This window comes from Euprymna scolopes, chromosome 3, assembly GCF_053919585.1.
Source record: "Euprymna scolopes isolate OS-2025 chromosome 3, ASM5391958v1, whole genome shotgun sequence".
Classification (NCBI taxonomy): Eukaryota; Metazoa; Mollusca; class Cephalopoda; order Sepiida; family Sepiolidae; genus Euprymna; species Euprymna scolopes.
Window position 1 is genome coordinate 83,425,266 of NC_136484.1, and position 19,558 is coordinate 83,444,823.

Below are 19,558 nucleotides of genomic sequence, written 5' to 3' on the forward strand. Positions count from 1 at the left end.
ATTCGTCCTCGCTTGAACTTGGTGGTGCACCGGTTTCCAGGGGGTCTAACCCAAACTGGATCCCCTACCTTGTATTTGTTATGACTCTCCTCGTCGATTGGTTGGACAGTGTCAATGCCCTTTATCCTAACACGGTATTTGTGTATGGCATTGGCCGGTGCTGTTGTTAGTGTCTTCCCATCCTTTGGTGTGATGTTATACCAATACGTGGCCTCCGTAATAGTGCATTGCTTTCTGGCAGCAATTCTCTTGATGCTGCGATGGCTCCTCTCAGCAATGCCGTTCCTTGATGGCACATAAGGACATCGCGGTCGTAGTCGGACACCCCACTCATTCAACAACTGCCGAACTTGGTGGCTACAAAAAGCAGCATCGTTGTCCGTCAATATCTCTTCTGGCGCACCTCGCTCAGAAAAGATAGATGACAGTTGGCGGACAACATTCGCTGAGTCCTGCCTGGTCATTTGCCGCCACACCGCAAAACGAGTGGGTCCACAGTCGATAAGGGTTAGAAAGGGCTTACCACTGTAATGGGTAATATCCATCGCTAATCGTTGCCACACATGCTCAACTTCCAATCGCCCCTTCTGCCATTGCTCAGGTGCAGGATCGATAGACTGGCATGCCTCACAGTGCTTGATGATCTGCCTGACATCCGCCTTTGTCACTGCCGGGTCCACATGCCTCGCAAAATACAAAGTTCTTTTGATACCTGGATGTCCACTCTGCACATGAATTCTTTGTATTTGGCATGAGCTAATCGCGCCAACTGCGCAAGATCGAGCAGTGAACTCCACGCCTGTCTTCACAGCTTCATACCATTTGTGAGGCACACGGGTTAGTTGGTCTGCATGATTACAGTGTGATGCCACAAGCGTTACACTCACCGACAGGTCATATTCTGATACCAGACTCTTCAGGGTGTTTAGCTTCCGCCGGATTAACATCTCACTGGCTGCCTTAGTACGGACTCTTGTTCGTCCCGAGAGAGTGTCGGACACCCAGTGGTAGACGCAGAGAGAATCCGTGTACAAGTGTAACTTCTTCGACTGCCATTGCAGTGCCAGATTTAAACCCTTCACAACAGCATCCAGTTGCGCCAGGTTGATGCGTTGAGCATCATTCATGGGTCGCAGCCAGCATGCGTCTTCAATTATATTTCCACGTTGCTCCAATAACACTCCCAATGCCAAAGAACTAGGCTCAACCCACACATTCACAGTGTCCCCATCGACACACCATTCTCCACAGGCAGGATCCTCCTTGTTAACTCTCTCTAGGGTTTCTGTCGTCATCAGAGTTAGAAGAGCATCATCAGATACATCATCCCAACCTGTAGTTACTAAACTTGCCCTGCGTTTGATGACGCCCACAGCTGCTCGGAGCCAGCCACATGCTGGTAAGTGACCAATAAGTTTCCCACACAAGGAAAAAATAGTCCACAACGTAATAACATCAGGGATGGTTGGACTCTCACTACCACGCCTCCATCGTAAGGTACTGTCTTTCCCGCAAACGTCCAATCCTAATACCCGTGCTCCATCCCTCAGACGTTCGGGATCATTGCACTCCAACTCAAATTGAGCTAACTTTTCTCTGACGTGCAACGCAGATTGTACGTCTTCATTGATGTACACATCATCAATATAGGCCGATGTTGCGTCCTCAGTGGTCTTTTCCTGGGACAACACTGCATTTACGATGGTCTTCATGATTTGCGGTGCCACATTCAGCCCAAAACCAAGCCGAGTAAGGCAGTATCTCTGACCCCGGAACCACACTGTCTGGAACGGCCACAATGTCTCATCCACTCGCACCTGCAAATAAGCCTTCCGCAAGTCTACTATAGACACATTGGAGCTCTTCTGGCGCCATTCTCTCAGCTTGCTGGCACACACGTCAGCATCGGCAGTGTACGTCTCAATGTATCTATTGAGTTCACGATAGTCCAGCACCGGACAAACTTTTGATTTGTTATACTGGACTACCGCCATTAAGGAAATCAGACCCTTGGGTGGTCCCAGCTTGTTATGGTAGGGGATCAGCATCCATCCTGGATCCATGCCTCAAGTTCCTTCTCGTATTCATTACGGGCCTCGTCGGGTATCGAGTACTCTGCAATGCTATTCTTGAGTTCAGTTGGCGCCCTTCCTTCTGTCCACTTCCACGATGCAGTCCATGCTTTTTGGTGAGGGTCGTAGTCCACCTTAAAATCAGGCCGATCAATGTGAACTGCAGCACACACTGGGGTTTCCAAAAATCGCACAGTCCCATCTCTTCCGATAACCACTCCCCCCATTGGCTTAATAGCATCAACAGTACATCGAATCCCAGCAATTAATATTTGCGGCCACACCAGAGTCTGTGTGGACTTTGACAGTTCCAGCTCCACAGCAAGCTTGCGTATTGCCACCTATTGTGGTTACTTTGATGTTCTGCTTTGTCCAGTTTCGACACAACTTGGCACTCATGATGGTGTGTGAGCACCCGGAGTTGAGAAGAGCTGAACAAAGCACTTGGTCCACGTACACATTTATTGTCAGTTGCGCCTCAATTAAATCTTGTCCGGGGAACAGGGCGGCGCTGACGTCCTGCCCCCTGATGCATTTCCCGCACAATTTTGGGATAAATGTCCATAGCTACCACATTGGAAACAGCGCGGGCGCCCCCGCCCCTTGTTAATACAATTTCTTGCGATATGGCCTCGCTGGCCACAGCAGAAACATCTCCCATTGGTCGTGGGTCTCAAACTGGGACTCTTTTCAGCATTAGTCTTGGCTGCCTGCACCATCATTACAACCGGTTCCCTTAGGTCCTCCTCATCTCTGATAATGGCTCGAGCACGTTCTAACAAATGTTCCATGGGCGTTACAGATACACTGGTGGAAGCCCTCAACAGTTGCTTAACATGGGTGGGAAGGCCGGCCACAAACGCATACGCCAGTGTTCGCTCTGACACTCCATTGCCAAATAGAACTGCAAGTTTCTTCAGCTCCGCGAAGAAGACGTCCACGGTTTCTCCTGGCATGAGCTTCCTAGTGGCAAATGTTTCGTAGGCCGTACAGGGATCCATGGCAAATGCCTTGTATAAAGCATTTTTTATACAGGTAATATCAGCCTTCTCCACAGCACTCAGTTGTTGATATATACTTAGGGCGCCTCCAGCCAATCTCAGGGGAATCACGGTATGCACCCCCTTTACTTCACAGAGGTTGCAGGTTAGCTCAACCCTTTCGACCCAGTCGACAACAGAAGTGGATCCGTCGAATTCGGGTATCAGTTTTAAATCAAACTTTGCCCCAGCCATAGTTGTCCAGGAAAAGAGACAAAATGAAATCGCCGAAATAGCTTATGACCTTCACCTTCACCGAGGTGAACGATTTATATGACTTTCACCGAGGTGCGCAACTTGACACACAAAAATAAACCGCCTCCTTATCACCTGCTAACGCACACGTCACTGTAACGTCCAATGACAACAACAACAACAACAACCTTCTCACTCGAACTGCCTTTATACCACTATCTCAATCCCTTCTCTTGCGCATGCGCCTGTAGATTCCTGACAACCTCGAGACTTCCGCTTATAAAAACCCAAGTTTTGTTGTCGCGCATGCCTATACAAGGCACAAACACGAGGGCGTTTGTTGTGCTGGTAAGTACTACACACATAGATTCGAAAAAGTTGTCAAAAAACAAATATATAACAAATAAATGTTATCAAAGGCAAGATAAATTACTTTTCTACCAAACTGGATATAATTTTCGTGTTTTTATTCAATTTAACATGTTTATTCAGCTCGAAAAGCATACAGTGTTTACCGATGTATTGGAAAATTCAAAATGGCGGCCAATTCTCTCTTTAACACGGTAAGTTCGGAAAAAGGTGTAATAAATAATAAACTCGACAAAATACTGTTAGAAATTCGCTCAATATATGTTACCGTGACATAACTTGACATATATTCGGTGGTTTTTTAATAGTATTTTGTCTAGTTTATTATTTATAACACTTTTTCCCGAACTTACCGTGTTAAAGAGAGAGTTGGCCGCCATTTTGAATTTTCCAATACATCGGTAAACACTGTATGCTTTTCGAGCTGAATAAACATGTTAAATTGAATAAAAACACGAAAATTATATCCAGTTTGGTAGAAAAGTAATTTATCTTGCCTTTGATAACATTTATTTGTTATATATTTGTTTTTTGACAACTTTTTCGAATCTATGTGTACAGTAATACAAACCCGGAAATTTATTTGCGTTTGGTAGAAGATATTTGTTGTCTACTTTTTTACCCTCCCCCTTTTTCTTGTTTCAATGTTGCAGTTTATTATTTACTATTTTTAATTATTCATTAACAGCCAAGAAGTGGAAAAATATATGCAACAAATAACTTTTACTGAGTGCTTTAAAATTTCCGAAAATAAAATTTTAAAGCACTCAGTAAAAGTTATTTGTTGCATATATTTTTCCACTTCTTGGCTGCTAATGAATAATTAAAAATAGCAAATAATAAATTGCAACATAGAAGTAAAATGTATTGTTTAATGATTACTTTCTCTCATTGTCTAAAATATCTCCGTAAACATATATTTTGCGGGAATTCATGTTAAAAAATCATGAATTATCTCCCCTTAGTCCCTCCTCTATTTTTTTTTTTAAGGAAGGGAATTTTTTATGAAACACCCAAACTCTCTTTTCACTACGAAAATCAATATAGGCAAAATGAGTAGATTCGTTACTCAGTTCACCTGTGAGTATAGTATCTCTGATATGACCATGACACCAGACAATCACTTATGCGTCGCTGAAGAAGAAAGTTGTGTCTCTAAATACACTTTGACTGGCTCGTGTGTTGGACGTCTGAAGTTATCTAATTGTTATTTAGGTGGGATTTGCTGTCTGCAGACAGATCGTTCTGATAATCTTCGGGATGCAGCTGACGATGTTGGTTTCAACAATCCAGGAATGTTAGCAGTACCCACATCACGGTCTGACCTTTCGGGCAGGGTTCTTATTTTGGATGGAAGCAGCGGTGACCAATTTGGAATGATCAGAGACGAAATAGATACCGCGGAAAATACATATTGGTCACTTTGTGATCTTGGTATTGACAGGGGTTTGGTTCTCGCTCGACAGGGACATGTAGCTACAACAACGGCTAATAGTCGAGCGAAGGTAAAGCAAAATAATTTTACTTATTAAAAAATGTCAAAAAGTAAATGAAGTGTAGGTATTTCGATGCTTTTATAGATCGGTTTCCATGGTGGATGATTCGCTAAAAGTTTGCTGAAATCCGGGTAGATTTTTACTTTTTTTCCACCTTAACAATCATCTTTAAAATGACAGCTTTAAGAGGTTTTGGGTATGCTAAAAACGAATATTGCATTTAAATTTGGCACAAACAAGTAGTTTTCCGGACATTAAGCAATGTAGTTATTTGTTATCACTGGTAGTCATTTTGTACGCGTAAGCGCGCATATTTTTTTGCCGCTAACATTTGTCTCACGTGACTCAAATTAACCACTCGTTTATAACCATTAAAAAATGGCATCCTCTACCTATAATATATGTTTTGAGCCATGCTTACCCCCCCCCCGATTATTTATCGACGGTACAATTTTTGGTACTCCTTCGGCGTTGAGTTCCATGGCGGCAGCATATTTATTTAATAGCTGCTCCCTTACAAAAGCTAGCGCATGCGCGAATAACATTTTAAATTTATTTATTTACATACGTTGGCTTATCAACACTTTTAAAGACTATTAAAAAGAAAAGTAACTGAACCATTTTATTGATAATTTCTCACTTTTGCAAACAGGCATATTTGCCGTTTAGTTGTACAAATATCCTCGAACCATGTAATCAGTAAAAGGGACTCATTGGGTCGGCACCGGTATCGCGATTAACGTACACAAAAGTTTTTTCTACTGTAAAATTAAACCAAAATTTTATTTTTATTGTTCAAAAATAATATTATATTATAAAAGCAAGCACATTTAATCATTTTAAAACTTCATCTTTCATTATTTATTTTCGAGAATAACATTTACTGTAAAATTAAACCTCAATTTTTTTTCCTAGGTGGGGGCAAATTTAACTAAGATTTTCTTATTCGAAAATTGGTAAATGTGTATTTCAACGGCATAAATTATTTGACAGACAAAAATTTATAAAAATTATGGTGCTAATGCATGATCCGCGCTATTTTTTTAAATCGTATTTCCACGTTTAATTAAAGTTTTATTATATTTTTTATTCAGTTGTAAGGTTAAAGTACAGAATAGGTACAAAACACTCCTCATGTTAAGAATGTTTTTTGTTTTTTTTAAATAATAACGTTATTATTTCAGCACGGATCAATAAGTTTTTGGGGGGGTTTTTTGTTTTGTTTTTTACATAGGCATCACCACATTATCAAGGCCAAGAGGCCACTCAAGGATAAGGGTTAAAGAGTGTACAGTAGAAATTGGACAATATAGTAATCATTAGTAATGAAAATTTGGTAAATTTGATAACTTATATAGAACTTATTTATGTTAGACTTGAACACAACCATATTGTAGTCAGCAGGAAAACGGAACAGGCGTGCAGTTCTAAGAAAGAAGCTTTGTTCATGGAATCTACGTTTAGGCTTAGGCACAGATAAAGAGTGGGGGGAATTATTGATAGTGTTTACAGCTAGACGAGTGTTTCTTGTGAAAGTTTGGCGAGGGGGGACCATAGATTGAAGCTCAGTCGGACACTTTCCATGAAAATAACGATACATTAGAGACAAACTCGCAACATCTCTTCTGTGAGATAGAGGTTGCAAGGAAGAGAAAAGGACATCTCCTACGAGGCTATGAAGTCTATTTTGAACTCTATCAAGGCAGGACAAGTCCTTTCTAGCAGCTCCTGCCCAGATGTGGCAACAGTATTCCATCCTTGGACCTACCTGGCTCTTATATAGATAGAGAATAGCATCAGCAGTGAGATATCCACCGGATCGATAGAAAGATCCCACCATTTTTCCAGCGGCCTTGGCAACAGATTTGATGTACGTGTTCCATTTAAGATCAGGAGTAATGGTCAAGCCCAGAAGCTTGTCAAAACTTGAGGCCTCCTGAAGACGAGAGCCATTCATTTCAATTGATGCCAGATGTGGATCAGAATGTTGATGATGTAAAGAGAGAAGCTTGGTTTTAGATGTATTAAAAGTAACCAGCCACTCCTTACCCCATTGTACTACGTGCTCAAGATCAGAGGAGAGAGAAAGTGCATGAGTACCAAAATTATTTTATATAAAACACATTATTAGACCCTAAGGCTGAAATAAAAACCGAAAAAATTTAGTTTTTATTATTTTTTTCAACATTTTTTATTAGACTAAATTTACAACAATCGAGGCCGCCAACTTTTTGAAAATTTGGCCTTTGTACGGATTGCCAGATTGGCCTTTTTGAGGCCAAATTTGACGTGACACCATGGGCCATGCAAGAGCGTAAAAAAGGCAAAATTTGGCCTCAAAAAGGCCAATTTGGTAAGCCAAAATTTCAAAACAATATGGCGGCCTCCGTTGTTGTACAAATAAATAATAAAAAATGTTGAAAAAATAATAAAAATTAATTTTTTTCGTGATTTATTTTTGGCTGACCTGTACGAGAGTGCCCCCCTAAAAATGCGTTTTTTTGGGGGGAGGGGTCACTTTTTTTAAAAATTTTTCCAACGATTATCGTAGATTACAGACTTAACTAGTATATCATCATAAACAAAATGATATAAAAATAAGTTTAATGACTTTCTCGTTATAAGTATACTTATTTGCTCCCTGACTTACTGTACATCTCTTTACCGACCTGTCACGTGATTGGTCACGGTGAAATTTCTTTAAATTACCTTACAACAAAGGGCACAAGAGAAAGAGCAATGAAAAAAAAATAAAACTGTCCTCTACTGATCCCGAAATATATTTTGTTACGGGACAGTAGGTCGTCTTTTTGTTTTAATTTTTATTTATTTTTATTAATTTATCAAAGTTACATATACATGAGAAAATCTTACTGGTGACGTAACATACATTGTATGGGTTTCTAACAGTATTTTGTGTAATTTTTTAGTTTTAACTCATTTTCCAAACTTCACATATGTAGGGGGTCATCGTTCCATTATTTTTCTTGTTTGCAGCTATCGATAAACACTGTATGATTTTCGAAAAAACCACTGACTACTTTTCCGGATAAGTAGAAGTGTAATTTATCTTCGATAACATTATTACATTTTTTTAATTTTTCACTTTTTCGTACCTCTGTTGATTGTAATACAAACTCAGGAAAAGACCATTCTAACTTTTTAGGGCAATTGACAAAATTTTTATCATCAACCTTAAGTAAAATAATGAGGTAAGACATTAATAAAAGTGGAATTTTACACCACCATAGCAAATAATAAGAGTAAAAACTTATAATTTTAGCAGTATTCTCAAGAAGAAAAAAAAACATTTTTTACGCCCCCGTAAAACCAGTGAGATTTCAAAATATTCCGCAAAAACCAAACGGAAAAAATGGAACCGCCCCAGTCCAGCAATACCACCGCTCATATAAGTGTTTTTATGTTCCACTTTTGTTCATATAAGTGTCTTTATGTTACACTTCGTTCATATAGGTGTTAAGTGTTTTTATGTTACACTTTTATTCATATAAGTGTTTTTATGTTACACTTTTGTTCATATAAGTGTTTTTATGCTACACTTTTGTTCATATAAGTGTTTTTAAGTTACACTTTTGTTCATATAAGTGTTTTTATGTTACACTTTTGTTCATATAAGTGTTTTTATGTTACACTTTTGTTCATATAAGTGTTTTTATGTTCCACTTTTGTTCATATAAGTGTTATGTTACACTTTTGTTCATATAAGTGTCTTTATGTTACACCTTTGTTCATATAAGTGTTTTAATGTTACACTTTTGTTCATATAAGTGTTTTTATGTTACACTTTTGTTCATATAAGTGTTTTTATATTCCACTTTTGTTCATATAAGTGTTTTTATGTTACACTTTTGTTCATACAAGTGTTTTTATGTTACACTTTTGTTCACATAAATGTTTTTATGTTACACTTTTGTTCATATAAGTGTTTTTATGTTACACTTTTGTTCATATAAATGTTTTTATGTTACACTTTTGTTCATATAAGTGTTTTTATGTTACACTTTTGTTCATATAAGTGTCTTTATGTTACACTTTTGTTCATATAAGTGTCTTTATGTTACACTTTTGTTCATATAAGTGTTTTTATGTTACACTTTTGTTCATATAAGTGTTTTTATGTTCCACTTTTGTTCATATAAGTGTTATATTACACTTTTGTTCATATAAGTGTCTTTATGTTACACTTTTGTTCATATAAGTGTCTTTATATTACACTTTTGTTCATATAAGTGTTTTTATGTTCCACTTTTGTTCATATAAGTGTTTTAATGTTACACTTTTGTTCATATAAGTGTTTTTATGTTACACTTTTGTTCATATAAATGTTTTTATGTTACACTTTTGTTCATATAAATGTTTTTATGTTACACTTTTGTTCATATAAGTGTTTTTATGTTACACTTTTGTTCATATAAGTGTCTTTATGTTACACTTTTGTTCATATAAGTGTCTTTATGTTACACTTTTGTTCATATAAGTGTTTTTATGTTACACTTTTGTTCATATAAGTGTTTTTATGTTACACTTTTGTTCATATAAGTGTTTTTATGTTACACTTTTGTTCATACAAGTGTTATTGTATTTGTAGTTATGTTAGTTTTGTTCATATAAGTGTTTTAATGTTACACTTTTCTCCATATAAGTGTTTTTATGCTACACTTATGTTCATATAAGTGTTATTATGTTACACTTTTGTTCATATAAGTGTTTTTATGTTCCACTTTTGTTCATATAAGTGTTTTTATGTTACACTTTTTTCATATAAGTGTCTTTATGTTCCACTTTTGTTCATATAAGTGTCTTTATGTTACACTTTTGTTGATATAAGTGTCTTTATGTTACACTTTTGTTTATATAAGTGTTTTTATGTTACACTTTTGTTCATATAAGTGTTTTTATGTTACACTTTTGTTCATATAAGTGTTTTTATGTTACACTTTTGTTCATATAAGTGTTTTTATGTTACACTTTTGTTCATACAAGTGTTATTGTATTTGTAGTTATGTTAGTTTTGTTCATATAAGTGTTATTATGTTACACTTTTGTTCATATAAGTGTTTTTATGTTACACTTTTGTTCATATAAATGTTTTTATGTTCCACTTTTGTTCATATAAGTGTTTTTATGTTACACTTTTGTTCATATAAGTGTTTTTATGCTACACTTATGTTCATATAAGTGTTATTATGTTACACTTTTTTTCATATAAGTGTTTTTATGTTCCACTTTTGTTCATATAAGTGTTTTTATGTTACACTTTTGTTCATATAAGTGTCTTTATGTTCCACTTTTGTTCATATAAGTGTCTTTATGTTCCACTTTTGTTCATATAAGTGTCTTTATGTTACACTTTTGTTCATATAAGTGTTTTTATGTTACACTTTTGTTCATATAAGTGTTTTTATGTTATTTTATCTTACACTTTTGTTCATATAAGTGTTTTTATGTTACACTTTGTTCATATAAATGTTTTTATGTTAAACTTTTGTTCATATAAGTGTTTTTATGTTACACTTTTGTTCATATAAGTGTTTTTATGTTACACTTTTGTTCATATAAGTGTTTTTATGTTACACTTTTGTTCATATAAGTGTTTTTATGTTACACTTTTGTTCATATAAGTGTTTTTATGTTCCACTTTTGTTCATATAAGTGTTTTTATGTTCCACTTTTGTTCATATAAGTGTTTTTATGTTCCACTTTTGTTCATATAAGTGTTTTTATGTTACACTTTTGTTCATATAAGTGTTTTTATGTTCCACTTTTGTTCAGATAAGTGTTTTTATGTTCCACTTTTGTTCATAAAAGTGTTTTTATACTGCACTTTTGTTCATATAAGTGTTATTGTATTTGTAGTTATGTTAGTTATGTTCATATAAGTGTTTTTATGTTACACTTTTGTTCATATAAGTGTTTTTATGTTACACTTTTGTTCATATAAGTGTTTTTATGCTACACTTTTGTTCATATAAGTGTTATTATGTTACACTTTTGTTCATACAAGTGTTTTTATGTTACACTTTTATTCATATAAGTGTTTTTATGTTACACTTTTGTTCATATAAGTGTTTTTATGTTCCACTTTTGTCCATATAAGTGTTTTTATGTTCCACTTTTGTTCATATAAGTGTTTTTGTGTTACACTTTTGTTCATATAAGTGTTTTTATGTTACACTTTTGTTCATATAAGTGTTTTTAAGTTACACTTTTGTTCATATAAGTGTTTTTATGTTACACTTTTGTTCATATAAGTGTTTTTATGTTACACTTTTGTTCATATAAGTGTTTTTATGTTCCACTTTTGTTCATATACGTGTTATGTTACACATTTGTTCATATAAGTGTCTTTATGTTACACTTTTGTTCATATAAGTGTTTTAATCTTACACTTTTGTTCATATAAGTGTTTTTATGTTACACTTTTGTTTATATAAGTGTTTTTATTTTACACTTTTGTTCATATAAGTGTTTTTATGTTACACTTTTGTTCATACAAGTGTTATTGTATGTGTAGTTATGTTAGTTTTGTTCATATAAGTGTTTTTATGTTACACTTTTCTCCATATAAGTGTTTTTATTCTACACTTATGTTCATATAAGTGTTATTATGTTACACTTTTGTTCATATAAGTGTTTTTATGTTCCACTTTTGTTCATATAAGTGTTTTTATGTTACACTTTTGTTCATATAAGTGTCTTTATGTTCCACTTTTGTTCATATAAGTGTCTTTATGTTACACTTTTTTTGATATAAGTGTCTTTATGTTACACTTTTGTTTATATAAGTGTTTTTATGTTACACTTTTGTTCATATAAGTGTTTTTATGTTACACTTTTGTTCATATAAGTGTTTTTATGTTACACTTTTGTTCATATAAGTGTTTTTATGTTACACTTTTGTTCATACAAGTGTTATTGTATTTGTAGTTATGTTAGTTTTGTTCATATAAGTGTTTTTATGTTACACTTTTGTTCATATAAGTGTTTTTATGTTACACTTTTGTTCATATAAGTGTTTTTATGCTACACTTATGTTCATATAAGTGTTATTATGTTACACTTTTTTTCATATAAGTGTTTTTATGTTCCACTTTTGTTCATATAAGTGTTTTTATGTTACACTTTTGTTCATATAAGTGTTTTTATGTTACAGTTTTGTGCATATAAGTGTTTTTATGTTCCACTTTTGTTCATATAAGTGTTTTTATGTTACACTTTTGTTCATATAAATGTTTTTATCTTACACTTTTGTTCATATAAGTGTTTTTATGTTACACTTTGTTCATATAAATGTTTTTATGTTAAACTTTTGTTCATATAAGTGTTTTTATGTTACACTTTTGTTCATATAAGTGTTTTTATGTTACACTTTTGTTCATATAAGTGTTTTTATGTTACACTTTTGTTCATATAAGTGTTTTTATGTTCCACTTTTGTTCATATAAGTGTTTTTATGTTACACTTTTGAGCATATAAGTGTTTTTATGTTACACTTTTGTTCATATAAGTGTTTTTATGTTACACTTTTGTTCATATAAGTGTTTTTATGTTCCACTTTTGTTCATATAAGTGTTTTTATGTTCCACTTTTGTTCATATAAGTGTTTTTATGTTACACTTTTGTTCATATAAGTGTTTTTATGCTACACTTTTGTTCATATAAGTGTTTTTATGTTCCACTTTTGTTCAGATAAGTGTTTTTATGTTCCACTTTTGTTCATAAAAGTGTTTTTATACTGCACTTTTGTTCATATAAGTGTTATTGTATTTGTAGTTATGTTAGTTATGTTCATATAATTGTTTTTATGTTACACTTGTGTTCATATAAGTGTTTTTATGTTACACTTTTGTTCATATAAGTGTTTTTATGCTACACTTTTGTTCATATAAGTGTTATTATGTTACACTTTTGTTCATACAAGTGTTTTTATGTTACACTTTTATTCATATAAGTGTTTTTATGTTACACTTTTGTTCATATAAGTGTTTTTATGTTCCACTTTTGTCCATATAAGTGTTTTTATGTTACACTTTTGTTCATATAAGTGTTTTATGCTACACTTTTGTTCATATAAGTGTATTTATGTTACACTTTTGTTCATATAAGTGTTTTTATGTTCCACTTTTGTTCATATAAGTGTTTTCATGTTACACTTTTGATCATATAAGTGTTTTTCTGTTACACTTTTGTTCATATAAGTGTTTTTATGTTACACTTTTGTTCATATAAGTGTTTTTATGTTACACTTTGGTTCATATAAGTGTTTTTATGTGCCACTTTTGTTCATATAAGTGTTTTTCTGTTTCACCTTTGTTCATATAAGTGTTTTTATGTGCCACTTTTGTTCATATAAGTGTTTTTATGTTACACTTTTGTTCATATAAGTGTTTTTATGTTACACTTTTGTTCATATAAATGTTTTTATGTTCCACTTTTGTTCATATAAGTGTTTTTATGTTACACTTTTGTTCATATAAGTGTTTTTATGTTACACTTTTTTTCATATAAGTATTGTTATGTTACACTTTTGTCATATAAGTGTTTTTATGTTACACTTTTGTTCATATAAATGTTTTTATGTTACACTTTTGTTCATATAAGTGTTTTTATGTTACACTTTTGTTCATATAAGTGTTTTTATGATCCACTTTTGTTCATATAAGTGTTTTTATGTTACACTTTTGTTCATATAAGTGTCTTTATGTTACACTTTTGTTCATATAAGTGTTTTTATGTTCCACTTTTGTTCATATAAGTGTTTTTATGTTACACTTTTGTTCATATACATGTTTTTATGTTACACTTTTGTTCATATAAGTGTTTTTATGTTCCACTTTTGTTCAGATAAGTGTTTTTATGTTCCACTTTTGTTCATATAAGTGTCTTTATGTTACACTTTTGTTCATATAAGTGATTTTATGTTCCACTTTTGTTCATATAAGTGTTTTTATGTTACACTTTTGTCCATATAAATGTTTTTATGTTACACTTTTGTTCATATAAGTGTTTTTATGTTCCACTTTTGTTCAGATAAGTGTTTTTATGTTACACTTTTGTTCATATAAGTGTTTTTATGTTCCACTTTTGTTCATATAAGTGTTTTTATGTTACACTTTTGATCATATAAGTGTTTTTATGTTACACTTTTGTTCATCTAAGTGTCTTTATGTTACACTTTTGTTCATATAAGTGTTTTTATGTTACACTTTTGTTCATATAAGTGTTTTTATGTTACACTTTTGTTCATATAAGTGTTTTTATGCTACACTTTTGTTCATATAAGTGTTTTTATGCTACACTTTTGTTCATATAAGTGTTTTTATGTTACACTTTTGTTCATATAAGTGTTTTTATGTTAAACTTTTGTTCATAAGTGTTTTATGTTACACTTTTGTTCATATAAGTTTTTTTATGCCACATTTTTTTTCATATAAATGTTTTTATGTTACACTTTTGTTGATATAAGTGTCTTTATGTTACACTTTTATTCATATAAGTGTTTTTATGTTACACTTTTGTTCATATAAGTGTTTTTATGTTACACTTTTGTTCATATAAGTGTTTTTATGTTACACTTTTGTTCATATAAGTGTTTTTATGCTACACTTTTGTTCATATAAGTGTTTTTATGTTCCACTTTTGTTCAGATAAGTGTTTTTATGTTCCACTTTTGTTCATAAAAGTGTTTTTATACTGCACTTTTGTTCATATAAGTGTTATTGTATTTGTAGTTATGTTAGTTATGTTCATATAAGTGTTTTTATGTTACACTTTTGTTCATATAAGTGTTTTTATGTTCCACTTTTGTCCATATAAGTGTTTTTATGTTACACTTTTGTTCATATAAGTGTTTTATGCTACACTTTTGTTCATATAAGTGTATTTATGTTACACTTTTGTTCATATAAGTGTTTTTATGTTACACTTTGGTTCATATAAGTGTTTTTATGTGCCACTTTTGTTCATATAAGTGTTTTTCTGTTACACCTTTGTTCATATAAGTGTTTTTATGTTCCACTTTTGTTCATATAAGTGTTTTTATGTTACACTTTTGTTCATATAAGTGTTTTTATGTTACACTTTTGTTCATATAAATGTTTTTATGTTCCACTTTTGTTCATATAAGTGTTTTTATGTTATACTTTTGTTCATATAAGTGTTTTTATGTTACACTTTTTTTCATATAAGTATTGTTATGTTACACTTTTGTCATATAAGTGTTTTTATGTTACACTTTTGTTCATATAAATGTTTTTATGTTACACTTTTGTTCATATAAGTGTTTTTATGTTACACTTTTGTTCATATAAGTGTTTTTATGATCCACTTTTGTTCATATAAGTGTTTTTATGTTACACTTTTGTTCATATAAGTGTCTTTATGTTACACTTTTGTTCATGTAAGTGTTTTTATGTTCCACTTTTGTTCATATAAGTGTTTTTATGTTACACTTTTGTTCATATAAGTGTTTTTATGTTCCACTTTTGTTCAGATAAGTGTTTTTATGTTCCACTTTTGTTCATAAAAGTGTCTTTATGTTAAACTTTTGTTCATATAAGTGATTTTATGTTCCACTTTTGTTCATATAAGTGTTTTTATGTTACACTTTTGTTCATATAAATGTTTTTATGTTACACTTTTTTTCATATAAGTGTTTTTATGTTCCACTTTTGTTCAGATAAGTGTTTTTATGTTACACTTTTGTTCATATAAGTGTTTTTATGTTCCACTTTTGTTCATATAAGTGTTTTTATGTTACACTTTTGATCATATAAGTGTTTTTATGTTACACTTTTGTTCATCTAAGTGTCTTTATGTTACACTTTTGTTCATATAAGTGTTTTTATGTTACACTTTTGTTCATATAAGTGTTTTTATGTTACACCTTTTTTCATATAAGTGTTTTTATGCTACACTTTTGTTCATATAAGTGTTTTTATGCTACACTTTTGTTCATATAAGTGTTTTTATGTTACACTTTTGTTCATATAAGTGTTTTTATGTTAAACTTTTGTTCATAAATGTTTTTATGTTACACTTTTGTTCATATAAGTGTTTTTATGCCACATTTTTTTTCATATAAATGTTTTTATGTTACACTTTTGTTGATATAAGTGTTTTTATGTTACACTTTTGTTCATATAATTGTTTTTATGTTACACTTTTGTTCATATAAGTGTTTTTATGTTCCACTTTTGTTCATATAAGTGTTTTTATGTTCCACTTTTGTCCATATAAGTGTTTTTATGTTACACTTTTGTTCATATAACTGTTTTATGCTACACTTTTGTTCATATAAGTGTTTTTATGTTACACTTTTGTTCATATAAGTGTTTTGGTGTTACACTTTTGTTCATATAAGTGTTTTTATGTTACACTTTTGTTCATATAAGTGTTTTTATGTTCCACTTTTGTTCATATAAGTGTTTTTATGTTACACTTTTGAGCATATAAGTGTTTTTATGTTACACTTTTGTTCATATAAGTGTTTTTATGTTACACTTTTGTTCATATAAGTGTTTTTATGTTCCACTTTTGTTCATATAAGTGTTTTTATGTTCCACTTTTGTTCATGTTAGTGTTTTATGTTCCACTTTTGTTCATATAAGTGTTATGTTACACTTTTGTTCATATAAGTGTTTTTATATTACACTTTTGTTCATAGAAGTGTTTTAATGTTACACTTTTGTTCATATAAGTGTTTTTATGTTACACTTTTGTTCATATAAGTGTTTTTATGCTACACTTGTGTTCATATAAGTGTTTTTATGTTACACTTTTGTTCATATAAGTGTTTTTATGTTACACTTTTGTTCATATATGTGTTTTTATGTTACACTTTCGTTCATATAAGTGTTTTTATGTTACACTTTTGTTCATATAAATGTATTTATGTTCCACTTTTGTTCATATAAGTGTTTTTATGTTACACTTTTGTTCATATAAGTGTTTTTATGTTACACTTTTGTTCAAAGAAGTATTGTTATGTTACACTTTTGTTCATATAAGTGTTTTTATGTTACACTTTTGTTCATATAAATGTTTTTATGTTCCACTTTTGTTCATATAAGTGTTTTCATGTTACACTTTTGATCATATAAGTGTTTTTATGTTACACTTTTGTTCATATAAGTGTTTTTATGTTACACTTTTGTTCATATAAGTGTTTTTATGTTACAATTTGGTTCATATAAGTGTTTTTATGTGCCACTTTTGTTCATATAAGTGTTTTTATGTTACACCTTTGTTCATATAAGTGTTTTTATGTTATACTTTTGTTCATATAAGTGTTTTTATGTTACACTTTTGTTCATATAAGTGTTTTTATGTTACACTTTTGTGCATATAAATGTTTTTATGTTCCACTTTTGTTTATATAAGTGTTTTTATGTTACACTTTTGTTCATATAAGTGTTTTTATGTTACACTTTTGTTCATATAAGTGTTTTTATGTTACACTTTTGTTCATATAAGTGTTTTTATGCTACACTTTTGTTCATATAAGTGTTTTTATGTTACACTTTTGTTCATATAAGTGTTTTTATGTGCCACTTTTGTTCATATAAGTGTTTTTATGTTACACCTTTGTTCATATAAGTGTTTTTATGTTACACTTTTGTTCATATAAGTTTTTTTATGTTACACTTTTGTTCATATAAGTGTTTTTATGTTACACTTTTGTTCATATAAGTGTTTTTATGTTACACTTTTGTTCATATAAGTGTTTTTATGCTAAACTTTTTTCATATAAGTGTTTTTATGTTACACTTTTGTTCATATAAGTGATTTTATGCTACACTTTTGTTCATATAAGTGTTTTTATGTTACACCTTTGTTCATATAAGTGTTTTTATGTTACACTTTTGTTCATATAAGTTTTTTTATGTTACACTTTTGTTCATATAAGTGTTTTTATGTTACACTTTTGTTCATATAAATGTTTTTATGTTCCACTTTTGTTCATATAAGTGTTTTTATGTTACACTTTTGTTCATATAAGTAATTTTATGTTACACTTTAGTTCATATAAGTATTGTTATGTTACACTTTTGTCATATAAGTGTTGTTATGTTACACTTTTGTTCATATAAATATTTTTATGTTACACTTTTGTTCATATAAGTGTTTTTATGTTACACTTTTGTTCATATAAGTGTTTTTATGCTACACTTTTGTTCATATAAGTGTTTTTATGTTACACTTTTGTTCATATAAGTGTTTTTATGTTACACTTTTGTTCATATAAGTGTTTTTATGTTACACTTTTGTTCGTATAAGTGTTTTTATGTAACACTTTTGTTCATATAAATGTATTTATGTTCCACTTTGGTTCATATAAGTGTTTTTATGTTACACTTTTGTTCATATAAGTGTTTTTATGTTACACTTTTGTTCATAGAAGTATTGTTATGTTACACTTTTGTTCATATAAGTGTTTTTATGTTACACTTTTGTTCATATAAATGTTTTTATGTTCCACTTTTGTTCATATAAGTGTTTTCATGTTACACTTTTGATCATATAAGTGTTTTTATGTTACACTTTTGTTCATATAAGTGTTTTTATGTTACACTTTTGTTCATATAAGTGTTTTTATGTTACAATTTGGTTCATATAAGTGTTTTTATGTGCCACTTTTGTTCATATAAGTGTTTTTATGTTACACCTTTGTTCATATTAGTGTTTTTATGCCACATTTTTTTTCATATAAATGTTTTTATGTTACACCTTTGTTGATATAAGTGTCTTTATGTTCCACTTTTGTTCATCTAAGGTTCTTTATGTTACACTTTTGTTCATATAAGTGTTTTTATGTTACACTTTTGTTCATATAAGTGTTTTTATGTTACACTTTTGTTCATATAAGTGTTTTTATGCTACACTTTTGTTCCTATAAGTGTTTTTATGCTACACTTTTGTTCATATAAGTGTTTTTATGTTACACTTTTGTTCATATAAGTGTTGGTCTGTTACACTTTTGTTCATAAGTGTTTTTATGTTACACTTTTGTTCATATAAGTGTTTTTATGCTACACTTTTTTTCATATAAATGTTTTTATGTTACACTTTTGTTCATATAAGTGTTTTTATGCCACATTTTTTTTCATATAAATGTTTTTATGTTACACTTTTGTTGATATAAGTGTTTTTATGTTACACTTTTGTTCATATAATTGTTTTTATGTTACACTTTTGTTCATATAAGTGTTTTTATGTTCCACTTTTGTTCATATAAGTGTTTTTATGTTCCACTTTTGTCCATATAAGTGTTTTTATGTTACACTTTTGTTCATATAACTGTTTTATGCTACACTTTTGTTCATATAAGTGTTTTTATGTTACACTTTTGTTCATATAAGTGTTT

At 31.0% G+C, this 19,558-nt stretch overlaps 1 protein-coding gene across 2 annotated transcripts in view; it reads left to right on the forward strand.

Moving 5' to 3' along the window:
* The first annotated feature begins 4,679 nt into the window (after nt 1-4,679).
* Nucleotides 4,680-19,558, forward strand: part of LOC145256556 (uncharacterized) — a 29,116-nt gene continuing 14,237 nt past the window's right edge. For both annotated transcript variants that reach the window (XM_080115583.1, XM_080115584.1), the window contains exon 1: nt 4,680-5,181. In XM_080115583.1, the coding sequence (XP_079971709.1) occupies nt 4,681-5,181 (501 nt within the window). In that variant the 5' untranslated portion in view covers nt 4,680. The remainder of the gene's footprint in view (nt 5,182-19,558) is intronic.